This window comes from Miscanthus floridulus, chromosome 7, assembly GCF_019320115.1.
Source record: "Miscanthus floridulus cultivar M001 chromosome 7, ASM1932011v1, whole genome shotgun sequence".
In the NCBI taxonomy this organism is placed as follows: Eukaryota; Viridiplantae; Streptophyta; class Magnoliopsida; order Poales; family Poaceae; genus Miscanthus; species Miscanthus floridulus.
The window spans coordinates 18,360,923-18,380,284 of record NC_089586.1 but is presented as its reverse complement, the minus strand read 5'-3'; the positions used below and the strand labels follow the sequence as shown (position 1 = coordinate 18,380,284).

Genomic DNA, 19,362 nt, shown 5'->3' with positions numbered 1-19,362 from the left:
TGTAGATAAAAGAGATGGATTATTTCTTTTCCACTATCTCACGAGGACAACTGAGTACTTATTAGACTATCCTCGGTGTCAATGGCCTAGATAAGGTATTCATTATCAAATCTTCTCTTTATTGAAAATAATCAATATAGAGAGAGTTATACTGCATGCTCTATGAGCGCGCGAAGCGCGTGATGTTAAGGTCTTCATATCAAATCTTGTCTTTATTGAAAATAATCAATATGGGCATAGTTATTGCGTGACTTATTGAGCGCTCTGGGAGCGCGCAAAGCGCGTGACGTTAAGGTCTTCATATCAAATCTTCATTTTTATTGAAAATAATCAATACAGGCAGAGTTATTGCACGACCTGTTGCGCGCTAGGAGCGCGCGAAGCGCGTGACCGACTCCGCACGTCTTCATCCTTGAGACGTGACTCCTTCCACCGTCCGCCACGCCCTGCCTCTCCCACTCCCGTCTCCTTCCCCGCTGCCCTCGACTGCGGCTGCCTTGCCGCCGGCCACGCCGCTCACCTCCCGCCCGCACCCCTCGACCCCGCCCTTTCCTAACCTCTGCGTCCTCGCCCCGCCCCCGCCTCCGCCTCCGTCTCCATCCCCACCACTTGCGGCCACCGGCGAGCCGCTTCGCTACCCGCCCCGACCCATTGACCCCCCGTTCGGCTGACAGAATTTTGGCTAAAACTAGCTAAAAAACACTGTTCTGACTGAATTATTGTAAGAGAAAAATATCGTTTCGTCTGGAGAAAAAAAAAAAGTCGGGGTAAGCCGAAGGGGCCTAAATTTTCTCTAATTAATCAGCCGCCAGCAGAACAGACGGATTGAGTGCGGGGGCACACAGCCAGTCCGCTGGAACACACAGCATAGAAAAGTGTCATTTCGCGGCATCAATGCTCGCCCCCACTCTCCAGTCTGCTGGTCACGGTTCCCGACGGCGGAGGGGGCGAATCAGCCGCCGTTACCCACGTCGCCCCTTCCACCCCACCCGCCTGCCAGGTAGGTCCAGCCATTATGTTTCCCCACCGGTCAGTGGAACGCGCATTGTTCGCCGCGCCAGTCACGCAGCTGGGCTCACCAGTCACCACCCTTCACCTGCTCACCCCGCCTCTCCTTTTGTGACCGAGAGCACCGGTGCGCCTCGGCCTCGGCTGACCCGTCGTCTCTTCCACCTCCTCCGCCTCCCTCCCTCCCCTGTCCCCTCTCCTCCCTTCTCACACGCGCACAGTGACCGTCTCCTCCTCGTGTTCTCCGAGGCGGAGCAAAAACCCTCCCTCCCCACGCGCGCGCTAGGGTTTTAGCGCGACCGCGACGGGAGGGTCACGGCGGCCAAGGAGACGGGCGGCGGACGCCTCCGAGACGGGGGTCTTCGCCGGCGCGTACTGGTAAGTGGCGGGTTTGATTGGGCCCGCGGGAAGGGCTGCGGCCGTGTCCGTGCAATGCGGGTGGGGCTCCGTCTTCCGGCGATCGGGGATTGACGCGAGCCGTCCCTTGGAATGGGGGTTCTGGTGGCGCCGCGGCGGTGTGGCTTTTGCCCCTTTGTCGAGGTTTTTGATGGGTTTCTTTTTTCTTGGGGGGGGAATGATTATTGAGGGCGGTGCAGCGCATGTTTGTGGTGCTGGGAGATTGATCGCTTTGATTTGGAGGCGTTTCGCTTGAGCCAGTGGGATGCGTCATCCTCGTCCATGTGTCGTTTGTTTGATTATTTCTCGATTTATTTGACCGCAGCTGGGAAAACAATCGGCCCTTTCTACTACAACCGCATAATCCTGCACCGCGAGCAGCTCTCTGCCGGCAAGCGCCACGCTTGCTCCGCCTGATCTCCCGCTCGCGTCGGGTCCAGGGAGGAGGCGGGGAGATGGCGAGATCCGCGTGACGAGGCTCCGCTTGATTTCTGCCTCGGGTTTGCTGAGGAGCGGGGAGTGGGAGTTTTGTGCATCCGGCGAGGTCAGTTGTGCTGATAAGCTCCTGCATTTCCACTTGTCCTGGCACAAGCTATTTGTGTAGTCGTCTTGTTGTTTGAATGACAGTAAAGTGCCACTCTTTGTGAAGTTTCGTTGTTGAATGAATGGGTCCTATCAAAATGTCCTCAGGCTCTGGGGATTTCGTTAAGCAGTATTTGTTCTTAGAGCAATTGCCGTCGCCATAGGCTAGCACATCTGTGCATGTAGATTGTCAGCTATGAGTAAAACTAGAAAAATACTCCCTCCGTTCCAAATTATAAGTCGCTTTGACTTTGGTGATGAACCAAAAAAGTCAAAATGACCTATAATTTGGAACAGAGGGAGTAACTGATAGGATAAAAGAAACCATACTGACGTGACCCTGTTTCCTAGCGGGGTTTCCTACTGTATGATCCTTAGCATCTCAACCATCTTTTTCAACAGGTCGCTAGAGTAGTTAAACACTGGGTTTTGCTGGATTTGCCTTGGCATTGGTTGATCTTGCCAGTCAATGACCATTTGTGTGTATACATGTGCATGCTCAGTCCGTGGTCACTCGCTGATTTGTTTTCTCCATGACTGTGATATGTGATTTCTCTTAGTACACTGTTATTGTGGCTTTTAGGTAAGTGTACTTACTGTTTGTGGATAGAGTACGGAGTAGTACAGGCAGAGATAGACTGGACTCACCCTCTGAAGAGGCTCTTAGTTTTTATGTTTATTTCTGCTTAAACCAAATGAATCTGCCATACTCTGTTATATACAGTCAGCTGTTACAACATTGATTAACAAAGTTGCTATTTCTTCTCAACTTAAGCAATGAGCTCAAACAAACTTGAACAAACTCTCAACTAGGACAAGGTTAGCCACTGGTGGGCTGCCTGCTATTGCTTCTTGCGACGTGAGTAGATCTTGCTGATGATGTTGTCCACTAACATATAAATTGTCCATGCCAGTTGTAATTGCATAGCATGAGCTCCAAAGGACCTGGCAAATCACTTTGTAGCAATGACTACATTAACTTGAAAAGCTGTGATGTGATTGATACTTGACTTCCATGTCAAGTCCTTTGAAATCAAATTTAGTGTCTTGTTACATGCCATCCTGTTCAGCTAACACCAATTTCAGTACTCTTACATCTCATGTGAATGTGACATGCATTATTTTTTCCTTTACGTTTTAACCTCGTACACTTGTCCTCTAAAATAGCCAGCTGGTTGTTTGGCTGTCTTTCTTTTCACCCTATCTCGTGAAGTTGCCTCGTTCTCTTACGCAACTGAGTAACCTTAAGCACTGTTTTCTTGTAAAAGATAGCTTCGGTATTACATGGAAGCCTGTGACTGAAAGTCTAGCATACTCATTTGGTTTTGGCATCTCACAGGACATTCCTGATAGCAGTCTTGATAAGCAGGTCGTAGATGTCATTTAATTTCTTGGTTTCAGAGCAAAAAATCTGGCACCGTTGAATTTACAATACTTTCCATTCCATGCATATGCTACATAGATAGGTTAGTTATGAGTATTTTTGCAGTTTACACTTTATGTGTTTCTCTGCAATCTGTTTGGAGAATGTTAGTTGTGAGTTAATACTTTATTTACAATTTAAGGCTTTAGGGAATTCATATGACTCTTTGTAAGCAGAGAAGTGAGCATCTTTACTTTGAACTGTATGGTAAACATCACTTCTGTGCTTATGCCTTCTTGCTTGTTGGGTATAATATACTTGTATAGTTGTATTACAATATATTATCCCAAGAGCAGCGAAATGGGTCATTTGTCATATCATTTTCCTTCATTGTCTTTGTTTTTAATTGTTTACCCTTATGTATGCAGTACTAGATCATATGCATGATGTTATTTTATTATTTAAGTTAGCATATGAGCTTTAAGGGCTACTGCCCTCAAAAGAAAATCTTTAAGAACCACCATGGTACTGCCAAAGTCTTCTGACTGCCAGTTGCCAACACGGTTGGCCAGCACTTTTTTGTACCTGCTCAGCCCTGGGGAGGAGCATGGAGGTGGCGGGTTTCGCATGGGAGGCGTCCGTGGCGGCGAGGGAGGTGGCTGTGTGGTGTCCGGCGAGGGAGTGTGGGAGCTCGGGTCTAGGAGCGGCGAGGGAGCGAGGATCTAGGAGCGGTGGGAAAGTTGCCGAACAACGGAGAATAAGGGGAGTATAACGGATGGTGGTTTGGGAAAGAGGGCACAAAGGTCTTTTTACACTTAAAATCAACATAATAATCAGGATTGCCAAACACTTTGATTTTATGTACTGTAGATTTTTTTGACTGCAGATTATTTGACAAATTTAGATTAGATTTTAATCAATTCTTATATAAGTAGTTCCAAACAGGTCCGTTAGTTTGTTCATTGTTGGTATTCTTGCTACCTTTTTCTCTGTCTTGCGAACTGTGTACCTGACACCTTTTATCCATTCGTTGGTTGCAGAGAAATGGAGGAGGATCACTTGGCGATACTAGTCTCTGAAGGTGCTATTAAAAGCATCAAACTTAGCCTCTCTACCGGAGAAGAGATAGTAAGTTCTACAAATCTGATGCTTTTACCAGTAATTCTAGCATACCGAGATGCTTTTTCTCCAATGATGACTAATTTTTTTTGGGTTTCTGAAGTGCACCTACTCGGTAAACGAGTGTCCAGTAACCCACCCTAGCCAGCTTGGAAATCCATTCCTTGGGTTGCCCCTTGAAGCTGGGAAATGTGAATCATGTGGGGCGTCTGAAAATGACAAATGCGAAGGTACACACTGGTTTTTTGTTCGTAACACTTTCATACATTGTGCTCTAGAGAGCGACTTAGCGAGGACACCTTTTTTCCTTTGTTAACAATTAAGTTTCTCTGCATATGTAGGGCATTTTGGGTACATTGAGCTACCTGTACCCATATACCATCCCTGCCATGTCAGTGAACTGAGGCAACTATTGAGCTTGATATGTCTGAAATGCCTTCGAATCAAGAAAGGGAAGGTACTTGTAAACCCAACTGCATAACCTTACTTTGTTGTTTTCCTATACTGGTTTTCCTGAACCAACCATATGTGTTTTTACACTGATGCTTCACCTTGGGTTACTATTTATGAAATCTTTTCTACCTTTGCAGGTGAAACAAAGTAATGGAAAAGGAAATGTGTCAGCAACATTGTGCTCTTATTGCCGGGTACATGCCAGCATTCTTCTTTTTTCTTGTGGCTTGAAGTAAGAGTAAATAGATACATTGGACTAGTTACTGGTATATGTAGGGATATGGAAGTAAATGCCTAAGCTAAAATAAAGTATACCGGTGTTTCAAATTCAACCACCTTCCTCTGTGGTCTGAATGATTCATGAATTGTTATTTAAGACAATGAAGACATAACAGGATACACCGAGTCAGTGCTTTAGGGAGGTGTCATTTCACACTGAAATTTATTAAAATGCAACTAATCTGGTAATATATCCTTCACAAGGTTCAAGAAGGCGCTAGGCGGTTTCTAGGCGACAACCCACGGCCTAGAGCCTAAGCGAGCCTAGGCTAGCCTAGGCGTTTCAAGGCGTTTTTCTAGGCGTTTTCCTAATTTTGCATTCAGCATGTAAACTAACAAGTGAGTAAGTGACAGCTAACTAGCTGAGCTATGCATTCAGTCAATCAGCTAACTAGCTAAGCTATACGTTCAGTCCATCAGTCATTCAGATCAGCTATACATTCAGAGTTCAGGCAATCACAGATACATACATGCAGCCATCAAAGGATTCAGTCAAATAACAGAGGAGAGGAGCAGGCTTCAGATTCAGTCATTCAGACCACTTCAAAGTTCAAAGAAAACCGAGGAGAGGAGCAGGGGAGGACAGACTGACCTGCTGGCTGCTGCCGCTTAGGGAGGAGACCGGTGGGGAGGGGACTGACCGGCGGGAGGGGCGCGTCCGGCGGGAGGAGCGCGTTCGGCGGGGAGGGGAGCGCCCGGCGGGAGGGGGCATCCGGCAGGGAGGAGCGCGCCCGACGGGGAGGCGGGCGTCCGGCGGGGAGGAGCGCGCCCGGTGGGGAGGAGGGCGTTCGGCGGGAGGAGCTCATCCGGCGGGGATGCGAGCGCCCGGCGGGGAGGAGCTCGTCCGGCGGGAATGGGAGCGCCTAGGGGTCTGCCTACCCCCATAGGCCAGGCGGGACCCCATCGCCCAGCGATTAGGCGCGCCTAGGCGGGGAGGAGGCGTCGCCTTTTTTTATCCTTGATCCTTCATAAGTGACTTCAGTATAGCTGACAAATATAGCATTATCATTGAATTCAGTCATATGTCCTTGTTCATTAGTGGATGGCTTCCTAATTTGCATCCTTGCTTGCTGCTGGTCTGGTGCCAGTGCTGACACTAAACTTGTGTTGGCTGGATGAGTGTCCACTCATGTTTCCTGATCATCCCAGAACTTGTTGTTTATAGGATATTCCAGCTCTGTCTGTGAAGGAAGTCAAGACAGCAGATGGTTGGATTCGTTTAGAGTTGAGAGCACCTCATAAGAGACACATGACAGAACGTTCATGGAACTTTCTTGATAAATATGGATTTCATCATGGTGGATGTTCTCAAGTTAGGACACTGCTTCCAGAAGAGGTGATATTCTCATGAGTCATGAGTTATGTTTTCAAGAGATTTGTTTTGGTAGCTTTGATGAATTCCAGGTTGTTTGAATAACCCACTGATTCATCATTATTTATTAGGCTCTGAATATATTGAAGAAGGTTCCTGATGATACTAGGAGAAAGCTAGCTGCACGGGGATACATTGTTCAGACTGGGTATGTGATGAAGTACCTTCCGGTACCTCCGAACTGTCTATATATTCCAGAGTTCACCGATGGGCAGAGCATCATGTCATATGTGAGTTTTCTAGTACACGTATCTGGTAGTTTCTTCTTCTACTTCTTGTTGAGTCCTATCTAATGTCCTGATTTACTTGCTTCTCATATCAGGACATTTCAATAGCTTTGTTGAAGAAGGTTCTTCAGAAGATAGAACAAATTAAAAGATCAAGATCTGGTTCCCCAAACTTTGAATCACATGATCTTGAATCATGCGATTTGCAGCTTGCGATTGGCCAGTACATACGTCTAAGGGGCACTACAAGGGTATGTGGAAAACTAGATAATTTAAACCTGTTTACATGGTGCATGGAAAACACAGTCACAATTTGTTTATAACCACTAGAATTACAGAAAGCCCAGCACCTTTGCAGTACCTTATTGTGCTTTGATCTGTTATATAGTGCACACTGGCATTTATTTCTGATCAATCTTTTTATTTCTGACTGAGTTGTTTTTTGTATTCTCCACGATAACTTTTGCATCTTATTTTGAAGGGCCCTCAAGACAACACCAAGCGGTTTACTGTTGGCAGTGCTGATTCAGCTGCATTGTCAACAAAACAGTGGCTAGAAAAGATGCGGACTCTGTTTATCAGCAAAGGGTCAGGTTTTTCATCTCGCAGCGTTCTGACAGGAGACCCATATATTGGGCTAGGTGTAGTAGGGCTTCCTTCTGAAGTTGCTAAGAGGATGACCTTTGAAGAACAGGTCACTGACATAAACATTAACAGACTGCAAGAGGTGGTAGACAAGGGACTCTGCTTGACCTACAGAGATGGTCAAGCAACATATGCCATAACTGTTGGATCAAAAGGGCATACAACACTTAAAGTTGGTCAAACTATCAGTAGGAGAATTGTTGATGGGGATGTTGTGTTCCTCAATAGGCCGCCTAGCACACATAAGCATTCTCTTCAAGCTTTCTACGCATATGTGCATGATGATCATACGGTGAAAATCAATCCTCTCATGTGTGGCCCTTTTTCTGCTGACTTTGATGGTGATTGCGTGCATATATATTATCCGCAATCGCTTGCTGCAAAAGCTGAAGCCTTGGAGCTTTTTAGTGTTGAGAGACAACTGATTAGTTCCCACAGTGGGAAGGTTAACCTCCAGCTAGGTAACGACTGTTTGGTAGCTATGAAGTTCATGTCTCACAGAACGATGTTACACAAGGAACTAGCAAACCAGCTGGCAATGTTTGTGCCATTTTCACTTCTGTCCCCTTCCGTAATGAAGCCAATTCCGTCTTGGACAATCACACAGATAGTGCAAGGTGCGTTACCAGCTAAATTGACTTGCCAAGGGGACACACACTTGGTTAGGGACAGCACAATCATAAAGCTGGATCTTGACAAAGAATCTGTTCAGGACTCATTCCCAGATTTGGTGTCCTCCATCCTTCGTGAGAAGGGTCCAAGAGAGGCTCTGCAATTTCTGAATGTGCTGGAGCCATTGTTGATGGAGTTTTTACTTCTCGACGGTTTGAGTATAAGCCTGCGGGATTTTAATGTTCCCAAGGCTCTATTGGAGGAAGCACAAAAGGACATTCAGAATCAGTCCCTTATTCTTGAGCAGTCAAGGTGTTCAACAAGTCAATTCGTAGAATTACGAGTCGAAAACAATTTGAAAAGTGTCAAGCAACAGATTTCGGAATATGTTGGGAAATTCTCTGACCTTGGGTTGCTTATTGATCCGAAAAAGGAAGCCTCAATGACAAAAGTAGTACAACAAGTTGGTTTTGTTGGCTTGCAACTTTACCGCGAAGGAAAGTTGTATTCAAGGCGCTTGGTAGAGGACTGCTTTTCGAACTTTGTGAATAAACACTCAGCCATTGGAGATGAGTATCCTCCAGAAGCTTTTGGCCTCGTGCAAAGTTCATATTTTCATGGTCTGAATCCGTATGAAGAGCTGGTACATGCTATATGTACTAGAGAAACTATGATCCGCTCATCTAGAGGGCTGTCAGAACCTGGAACTTTGTTTAAGAATTTAATGGCCATCTTGAGGGATGTAGTTATATGTTATGATGGAACTGTGAGAAACATTTGTAGCAATTCCATCATTCAACTTAAGTATGGGGAAGATGATGAAGCTGATTCTTCAAGTGCTGTACCTCCTGGTGAACCTGTGGGTGTCTTAGCTGCCACAGCTATCTCGAACCCTGCATACAAGGCTGTCTTGGATTCCTCCCAAAGTAACAATGCTTCTTGGGAGTCAATGAAGGTAGTAACGTTATAAATATTTCTTGGCATTTAATCAAGGGGCCTTGTTGTTACTGTTTAACAAGTTTATTTTATTATTACCATAACAGGAAATTCTTCAGACAAGAACTTCCTATAACAACGATTTGAAAGATAGGAAAGTTGTCCTGTTCCTGAGTGACTGCTCTTGTGCTAAGAAGTTCTGCAAGGAAAGGGCTGCACTTGCAGTACAGAGTTGTCTTAAGAGAGTCACACTTGGGGATTGTGCTACTGACATCTGCATTGAGTAAGTTACCATAAATGAAATCCTCAAATATCACTGCCACCTTGCCCCCTTCTTTTTGTGGATTGCTCTGAGATCCCGTCTTATGGCTAGTAAAAGCCAGTTAACCAGTTTTTCTCTAGATAAACTCTGATTCTCCTTTCTGTTTGATCGTTTAATGATCATATATTCACGTTCCTTGGAATTAGATGCTTATTTTCCATGTTTGTGTAAGCAGCATTTTTGAGCTTCCTTAGTCATCTGATTTCCCTGTCAGATTGTGCAATGCTATGCAAGTTGACAGATCAGTTTAGCACTTGGTTGTTTACATCTGCAATTGGGTCAGACATGCCTACTTACCGAAGCAGCAATTGTTATGAGAAAACTTAGCAAGCTTTCTAATCAAAGTGGTTAAATGCATGGTCTGACCATTCTTAAAGTGAGAATAGATGCAGGATGCTTATGTGCAGATTTTGTGCTTATTTCGTTGGGGTTAACCACAAATATGTTGTTTGCATTCAGGCATCAGAAGCAAATAAATTTAGATGGAACATCTGAAGCTGCCCCAACTCTTGTAGGCCATATTCATCTGGACAAGGTATAATCGTATATGATTTATACTGGCTTTTTTTTGCATAAACTGTTTCTGTAAAAAAATATGCATAACTTTTTTTGCAGGGACATTTAGAAAGGATAAACATTCGTATTCAAGACATTCTCCAAAAATGCCAAGAAGTTTCTGGGAGATATGGAAAGAAGAAAGGACACCTTTGCCACCTCTTAAAAAAAATTACTTTTGCTACTGGGTAACCTTTTCTTAGTTTCCTACTATAATCCTGTGAGCTTTCATTTGTTCAACCCTAAATATCACATACATGATTTGTTTAGATATGCCTCCGGTTATAGTGTTAGTACCAGGCTACCTGCTATCGATGTTGGCGATGCTGCACAGCTGCAGTGCTACCAAATTTTGTCAGATTAATCTTCTGGACAAGCTTTTTAGTCCATGAAACTCATTGGGGGTATCATAGTCAAGGGTCCTGAGTTGGAGGCCTAGCATTGGGGGAGGGAGGGAGGGAGGGAACGTGTTCTTGATGAGAGGTGTGATCCTACTTCAGATTTGTTACCAAGTCCCACATGGAGGCCTAAATTCAAATTTTCAGTGTTGTAGAATGGACATATAATCAAGCTAGAAAGGTATGCTCTTGTAGTACACGAGATCAAAAATAATTTCAGTCTGCTTTGCAAACTAGAGCCATCTCATTTTTGGACAAGCCGACAAAGAGATCAAAACTCTAATGGATTCGCTAGACTACAGCTGACATGAAAGAAAGGGGAAGTGATACAATAGCAACTTAGTGTTAACAGCATGAAAATTGGACATTTCCTTTGCCTTTTGTTAGTTGGGTGTGAGTTTGTCTATTCTGTAGCATTACAAGGGCATGCTTATCAGCTTAAGTTATGCTTAAATTTGAAAGGAATCATCTTTTGCTAGTTGCATTATACATTTATTAATGTTATTTGCTTCCTAGTACGTTTAATGAGTGGGTTTGATGTTGTTTGTATCAAAGAGTTAATACGAAGAAGGGAGGCAGTGTTAGTTAATGTATTGTCAGGGTTTTTGTGTGGGGACATGCGCATTGGGAATCAATATATTGTTATATCTATAAGTATTACTGTCTTTTCACTGTAACTTTTTTTATGACTCATTGCTGTTTATTTGACATGATCCTTACATTATTTACATTAGTTATAGTTGATCTAAAAGGTTTCAATTTAATCCTTTGCAGTGATTGTTCATTCACTCAGATGCCAATCGATGGAAAGCTACATAAGGTTCCATGTGTGCAGTTCTCTTTCTCTGATGACAACACTGTATTATCTGAGTCTGTTGAGAGAGCGGTGAATGTGATAGCTGACTCTGTCTGCTCAGTGCTTTTAGATACAATTATTAAAGGTATAGTGAGTTGTACAAACTAAGCTTCTTCCTTTATAATTTCATTTACTGGATAGTTTCAAATTTCACTTAATCCATTCAAATAAAAGTTTACTGTTCCTATCTTATTGAGAGGACTGCTGCGGGCCTAATTTTTATTTCACAATAGTGACACATGTAGAGTAGGGAGGTTGTACAGTGGATACCTGTGATGGCAAGACATTAAGCTTATCTTGGTTGAACTCTCATCATTCCCAATGGACCATGGTTCCTTATTTCTGCTGATGCGGGATCATTGGTGGAACATCAGCTTGGTCTTGTATCTCCATAAATAACTATCTTGGCTGAAGGGAAATTGTTTCCAATAGATAGGATCTTTATTTCTAGTCCTGTGGCCCCCATTTCTAGCGTTTAGAACCTTGGCTTTTATCCTTAGGCCCAGTTCATGTTTATGACTTATTTGGGGGGGGGGGGGGGGGTATACAGGCAGCAGGCAGAATCGACAAACTGGGCAGAATTTGTCTAGAGTGTTATGCAGCAGAAACACTTGTTTTTTTCTTGTCAGGACGTAGTACTATGAGTTCTGGTCTCAGCAGAACTTTGGTTTCTGATGCCTACTCTGTATTTCAGATACACTGAACATACTTCAGTATTCGCATGAGATGTATATGCACCCATCTACCAAATAGATGTTTTCCATTTTGCTGATATAATAGTCAATCTTTCTCTATATTAAAATTAATATAGTGAATGTGGATGATACACATTTGGACTTATATCAAAATATTTACTTCCTGGCACCTTTGAGTTTCAGGAAAAATATTACATTCACTATCTGCAATGGTAGCTGTGACTAAAATGTTACACTATTCTGGGTTTTACTATTTTTACGCTTGAGGTCGTACATGTTCTTTTGTCAACTCATTGATGATCCTAAATTCACCATTAGATGTTCCCTAATGAAGGGAATTGACCATCTTAATGGTTTGGTGTTCATTTGTTCTGCAGGTGATCCTCGAATTCAAGCGGCAAAAGTTATCTGGGTTGAATCAGATGCAACCTCTTGGGTAAAAAACACACGGAAGGTATCAAAGGGTGAGCCGGCGTTAGAAATCATTGTTGAAAAAGATGATGCTGTAAGCATTGGTGATGCCTGGAGAACAACAATTGATGCCTGCTTACCTGTACTTGACCTCATTGACACACGGAGGTCTATTCCATATGGCATTCAGCAAGTGAGGGAACTTATTGGCATCTCATGTGCCTTCGATCAAGTTGTGCAGGTTTGTCAACCAAGCATGTTTTAATATTAATGGTTAAGTCAGCAGTTTTGACTGCAGCAACACCACAGGGACATTTATTCCCCACCCAACGACTTCTGGGGATTGGTAGATCTTGCCTTGTTTAGGATCAGTGTCTATTCTAGTTTGATTGGGTTAATTAGATATTCTGAGGTGTGTCGTGACTCAGCATTTTATTTTGCATCCAGTTGGCTCGTGTTGTATAATACTTATTACAGTGAGAGTACTTTTCTTATTCATCCTGCATCATTTGCATTGATGTTCTTATGCTTGCTTATTTGTTCAGCGGCTTTCAACGACTGTAAAAATGGTTAATAAAGGAGTTCTCAAGGACCATTTGATACTTGTGGCAAACAGCATGACGTGCACTGGAAGTTTGATTGGGTTCAACATTGCTGGCTACAAGGCAACTTTCCGTTCGTTAAAAGTTCAAGTACCTTTCACCGAGTCCACTTTGTTTGTAAGTTTGTGCTTGAAATATCTTGTCCATAATTTCTTACATGTCATTGGCGCTTTGTACTCAAATAACATATTCTGTTTTTGTAGACCCCTATGAAATGCTTTGAGAAGGCTGCAGAAAAATGCGATTCTGATTCATTGGGATGTGTGGTCTCATCATCCTCATGGGGCAAGCATGCAGCAGTTGGTACTGGCTCATCTTTTCAAATTCTCTGGAATGAAAATCAGGTATGCTTATCTTATCAACTGGAGCTTATTGCTTATGTATCACTATATCAGTAGCAAATGTTGAGCCTATCTTATCAGGCCAGACTATTTTTGGTGTCACCAGAAAGCTCTTCTTTTGGTTGATATGATCTAACCATATGGATTTTTCACTAAAATGGTTAATTTCTTTGTTGCAGCTGAAAAGCAACAAGGAGTATGGTGATGGGCTGTATGATTTCTTAGCGTTGGTCAGAACCGACCAAGAAAAGACAGGGTACATGTTCTTGGATGATGTTGACTACCTTGTAGAAGAGAATGCAGTAGATGACATGTGCTTATCTCCTGAGCCTGATGGGACCCTTGGTAAGCCCACCTTTGAGGATAATTTCGAAGAGCAAAATATTCAGAAAGGCAGCTCATGGGAAAATGGCACGACAATGAACTCTAGTTGGGAACAAAATGCTAGTGCTGCAAATGATTCTGGTGACTGGGGAGGCTGGAGTAATGGAGTTGGAGCTGCTGCAAAGCCAGCAGATCAAGATAATTCATGGGAAGTGCATGCTAAGGTGCAGGACAATTCCACTGATTGGGGAGGCTGGAGTAGTGGAGGTGGAGTGGCTGCAAAGCCAGCAGATCAAGATAATTCATGGGAAGTGCATGCTAAGGTGCAGGACAATTCCACTGATTGGGGAGGCTGGAGCACTGAGAAGCCAACAGGCGAGACAACTGTATCTGGACAACCAGCTGAAATGGATACTTGGGCTGATAAGGGTGCTAAAATGGATTCAGATGCAGGTGATGATAATTGGGAGAAGTCCAGCACTCCTGAGGCATCAAATAAAAATTACCCATGGGGCAAATCAGAAAATACATGGGACAAAAGAAAAGGAGATGGAGGTGATGGTGCCTGGGAGAAGAAGTCTGATGATGGCCATGGCAATTGGGAGCATCCCAGCAACTGGAATGGGCAGAGTTTGAATGTAGATCAGGACACGTGGGGAAATGCCAGGGACAAAAAGAAGGCAGATGGTAACTGCCAATGGGAGGAGCAGCCAAGCACTTACAAACGGAAGAAGACAAATGCTGATCATGATTCCTCCTATAACAATGTGATGCCACCATCAGACAATGCTTGGAATGCTGGAGATGGAATTGGAAGACCAAATGCCAAGTCTAATGCAGGATCCAGTTGGGGTGAGAAAGATAAGATGGAGTCTGATGAGCATCTGAAAGTCCCAAAAGAATCAGACACATGGAATACGGAGAAATCTAATGAAAGTCCATGGGATAACACTGATGCACTACAGGATTCCTGGGTTAACAGTGCAACTCGCAATAACAACACTCAGGATGGTTCATGGGACAAAGTAGTAGCTATAAAGGATCCTGATTCACAGCAAGATTCATGGAGTAATGTGACAATCCAGAAGAATGATGCACAGAATGATTCTTGGGACAATGTAGCAGATAAGGCCCCGAATTCTGCCATAGAAGACTCCTGGGGTAATCTGGCTGCAACACCAGTGGGCAATTCAGATGCTAAGCAATCAGATTCTTGGGATGGCTGGAATGCTGTGCCTGCTGAGAACTCACAAGGTACTGCTCAATGGAAAGAGACAACTGATTCTGGTAACAAGGACTGGAAAGTAGATGGATGGGGTGCCAAATCTGGTAACTGGAGCAGCCAAAGAAACAATCCTGGGAGACCCCCAAGAAGACCGGATGAGAGAGGTCCACCTCCACCAAGACAACGGTTTGAACTAACAATAGAGGAGAAGAACATTCTTCTAGAAGTTGAACCCATAATATTCCGTGTGAGAAGGATCTTCCGGGAAGCATGGTAAATTAACTCACAATCGCTTGCTGATTCTACGTGCTTCTTAGTACTTGAAGTTTCTTTAATTAAACAATGAAAAATGTGACTGATGTTTTACATGAAAGAATGCGATATGCAAGACAGCTATATTGTTTTATGCAATGATAATTTTGAATTCTAATTTTATCTATCTCAATTTTCTCAGTGATGGTGTGAGGCTGAAGCCAGAAGACGAAAAGTTTATCCAGGAGAAAGTTCTCGAGCACCACCCGGAAAAGCAATCCAAGGTGTCTGGTGAAATCGACCATATAATGGTATGGTTTTACATTTGACTTCTGGGTTCTGCATTTCGTCACATGATCATCCATCAAAGATTCCATGGCAAAAATAAGTCTTATTTTGGAGCTTGGTTTGTAATTGCCTTGCTTTGACAGGTCAACAAGCATCATACTTTCCAGGACACTCGGTGCTTTTTTGTGGTCTCCACAGATGGAACCCAAGCAGATTTCTCCTACTTGAAGTGCCTGGAGAATTTTGTGAGGAAGAACTACACGGAGGATGTCGACTCATTCTGCATGAAATACTTAAGGCCTCGTCGCAGGCAAGCACCACCACTTGATGTTGGGACAGCACCAGGCGCTCCGGCTGAGGTTCCACCGTCTACCGCAGCTGAGACCGAGCAAGGCACTCCAGCCCTTCCAGCAGAGGTCCCACAAGAGACTCTGGGTTCTCCCGCAGTGGCTCTGGAAGGAACTCACAGTCCCAGGCCAGACCCAACCGACGATACAGGGCTTCTAGGAAAGGAGACTGATCTGGCTCCGGCTTCTCCAGCTGCAGCACCGCAAGAGGCTCCTGAGCCAGACCCAACCGACGATGCTGGGCTTCTAGTTAAGGAAGCTGATCTGACTCCATCTTCTCCAGGTGAGGCTATGCAAGCGACTGCGGACCCAGACTCAACGCGGACTGATATTTAGGCTGTGTGAAACTACGGCATGTAAACGCCAGACTTGTGCTCTGAGCAAGTGAGCATTCCCTTGCTAGTCGTCGGTTACTCCCCCTGACTTCATTTGGAGAGGCGGTAGCGGTAAACATTTAGTCCTTAGCGGCCACTTTCTCGTCCTTTTTGCCTCGACCTGATGGGAACTATGTAAATCCTTGAGAACAATGTTATCCCGTCTACTGTAGCCGTATCTTGTTGAGCTCAGGAAACCTCGGTATTATGTTTGGTGCGGTTGTTTGGTTGTCAGGTGGATCATCAAATGAGCCCTGCAGAGATGTGCTTGTTGAGCTAGTAGATAGTGTTACGTTACGTGCCATGTTGAAGGGATGACTAGTTTGAGCTGTCTGGAACTCCAGGCTGCCTGTCTTTCTGTTTGTGCTTTGGTGTTGCTGTCATTACTTGAACACGTGTTGGAATATACTCAGTATGAGCGAAATAACAAGTGTAACAAAAATTATGATCGCATATTTATAAGTAAAATGATATTTAGGTCTGTTAAAAGATGGTCCATGACTCCATTCCACTATCTGCATTCACGGACAAACATGGTTACCTGCTATATATATAAAAAAAAAACCATGCTTAGTAACCTCATCTGGCCCTCCAATCCTCATCTAACGGCCCAGACGCACTTGCCCGGCCACCCACGGCCCAACCACGCCGCTTGGGCCGCCAAACGAAAGCCGTTTCTGTCTTGACTCTCGAGTGTCTGACCGGAGATTTTTAACTTTTTTGCCATCAATGGCACTCCTCCGTTTGCCGGTTTTAGAATGGCACATACAAAATTGCCATCCAAAATAGTTAATCTCTTACGTTTTTACCATTTTTGCTGACGTGGCATGCCATGTGGGCACGCTAGCGCACCAGCCTCCCTGAGAACCTCTATTGGGCATGCGAAATTACCTGCTTACCCTCGTAGCTTCTCTCTTCCTCCACTTGCTGACCCGTGGGCCCTCTTCCTCCACTCGTTGACGCGTGGGCCTCGCACATCAGCTTCTCCTTCAACCTACACCCATCACTCGGTGCTTGCGTGGGAGGAGGGGTCGAGGCTCATGTTGACGTCGGAAGTCCGAATCACACACCAACAGGGCCTTGGACGCTTGGGCCACTACGGACCGAAGAACGCAGCGAGGATGTCACGCTATGGCCGATTAGTGACATTTGCTTCTACTACCTTCTTGTATTTAGCTAGAAGTTCCTCGAAGCTGAGCTTCGGCCTTTGCCTCCAATAGCTTTGTGAGCATCCTCCTTTTCTTCACCATCTTGAAAAATATGCTCCAAAGGAGGATACTTAGCCGATTTCCCTTGCTCAACGGGATCAATCGGCATTTGCTTTGGCTGGAGAGATTTCACCTGCCCTCCAGTGTCTTCAGGAACTATGATAACTTCGTTGTCCTCTAAAATATCTTTTATTTGCAGTTCATGGACAACAAACTTGTCTTTACTTGAGGGCTCCACATCTCTCTCTTGGGCATTCGAGCCTTGATCTTTGAGTGAATCAGATAATGCAAGCTGATTCAAAAACTGTTTGCCATCAAGACCAATTGAATCCAATTGGTCCATTTGTTGAGCTTCATAAAATCTCAATCGTCCTTTATCAATTGCTGATTGGATCTCTCGACAAAACATATTGCAATTAGAAGTATTATGATGAAAAGAATTATGCCATTTGTAATATTTAAGCTCTTCTAAATTTTTAATATATGGCAAAGAATTGTGATTAATGATTCTAATAAAATTATTCTTGAGCAAGATATCAAAGATATGATCACAAAAAGTAAAGTCAAAGTTGTACTTTGATTTCCTTAGCCGATTCTTTTGTGGAGTCGGCTTTAAAGCTAGGCAAACGAATGGATCAGATTTGACATCAATCCATTTGGCCACACTTTTGTACTTGCTTTTAAGAAGCTTTTGCTTTGACAAACTACCACTATTGGCCTTGCCATATGGAACAATATGTTGGCCAATAGAATCTGATTTTATGTTATCCTCTACAAATAAAATGCCTTTCTTAATCGGTCTTTTACAACTATTAGCAAGGATATCTCTAACATATACATAAATTGAAATAGTATGACCAGATTTGAATTTGAGCAAAATATTTGTGTTCTCTACCTTGTTGATCATGTTGGAGAAGTTCACGTCCTTGATTTGAATGATGTTGCTCTTCATCTCCAGAGAATTATCAACAATAGGTGCTGAATCATCTGAAGATGCATCAGCGGCTATCGGAACCGAGAAAGTCAGCTTAGCCGACTTGGGCACTAGTAGGAGCAATCGGCCTGGCCGACTAGGAAGTCAGCCTAACCGACTTAGGGCAGACGGTAGAGGTAGTCGGCCTAGCTGACTTTGGAAAGGCAGCAATCGACTCAGCTGACTTTAAAGTCGGCTCAACCGATTCTGAGCAGGCAAGCGGCTCAGTCGGCTCCTTTGTTGCTTGTAGGGGCTTGATCTCCATCAATAATGCGGTAATCACTAGATAAGTGTACAACCCCTTTATCTCTAAAAAATCAAGTCTAGCTATTTTTTACGCTTCTCATGCTTTTCTGTAGTAAGACTTGTTTCTTGATATGTGGTTGATTCAAAAAGGATATTGCGTTGTTCGGCTTTTGTAGCCGAACCTTTGCTTCTACCGAATCAATTCTTTCTTTCATGCCCACTAGCAGTCCTCTTTTAGCCGATGACTCAACTGTGATCAACCTTTTCTCATTGGTCTTTACAAAATATTCATAGAATTGCTTCTCTAATTGAGACCATGAACCAACAGTGCACCGAGGCAAAGATGTAAACCATGTAAAGGCAATACCAGTAAGAGTTATATACTAATGTGTTTCACAACGGTCTTATCATCTTCACCACTAAATTCATAAAAATCCGGTACCCACCATCCATCAGGAGTTTTTAAGTAATCAATGCATAACGGGTATGGTCTATGATACGCGGGCACCTTCCATTTAGAGGAGCCATATAGATTTCTAGTATGGGCTAAATCTTCATCGATTCGGCTTGATTTGATAGCATCATATAAAGCCGAATCATGACTGTTTGCATGTGCACACATTGCTGAATTCTCATTGATTCGGCTATAATTATTAGCAATATGTGGAGCCGAATTATGAGAATTAGCACTCAAATGCCTTGCTAAAATTTCACTAATTTAGCTATGGTCATGAGCAAAATACGAAGCCGAATTGTGGGCATTGATCTTTGCATAAGGTGTTGAATTTTCATTAGTTCGGCTATGGTTACTAGTAACACGTGAAGCCGAATCATGAGTATTAGCACTTAAATACCTTGCTGAATTTTTATTAATTCGGCTCGAGTTGAGAGTAACATGTGAAGCCAGATTATGAATATTAGCATTGGCATATGGTGCTGAATTTTGAGAGCAA

General features: G+C 43.7%; 1 protein-coding gene across 2 annotated transcripts; it reads left to right on the top strand.

The window, feature by feature from the left end:
• Positions 1-1,154: 1,154 nt before the first annotated feature.
• On the top strand, positions 1,155-16,434 carry LOC136466657 (DNA-directed RNA polymerase V subunit 1-like). Of its 2 annotated transcripts, XM_066465120.1 has the most exons (20): positions 1,155-1,386; positions 1,730-1,948; positions 4,390-4,477; positions 4,572-4,698; positions 4,810-4,925; positions 5,059-5,115; positions 6,366-6,536; positions 6,644-6,802; positions 6,895-7,050; positions 7,281-9,011; positions 9,100-9,275; positions 9,774-9,849; positions 9,930-10,057; positions 11,042-11,208; positions 12,196-12,470; positions 12,775-12,948; positions 13,035-13,175; positions 13,352-14,994; positions 15,176-15,284; positions 15,405-16,434. In XM_066465120.1, exons 3-20 carry the CDS (start codon positions 4,394-4,396, stop codon positions 15,942-15,944), a joined length of 6,030 nt encoding a protein of 2,009 aa, XP_066321217.1. In that variant the 5' UTR covers positions 1,155-1,386; positions 1,730-1,948; positions 4,390-4,393; the 3' UTR covers positions 15,945-16,434. The 2 variants fall into 2 exon arrangements, with proteins under 2 accessions (XP_066321217.1, XP_066321218.1); XM_066465121.1 differs by lacking the exons at positions 1,155-1,386; positions 1,730-1,948 and adding an exon at positions 2,827-2,845.
• Positions 16,435-19,362: the final 2,928 nt, after the last annotated feature.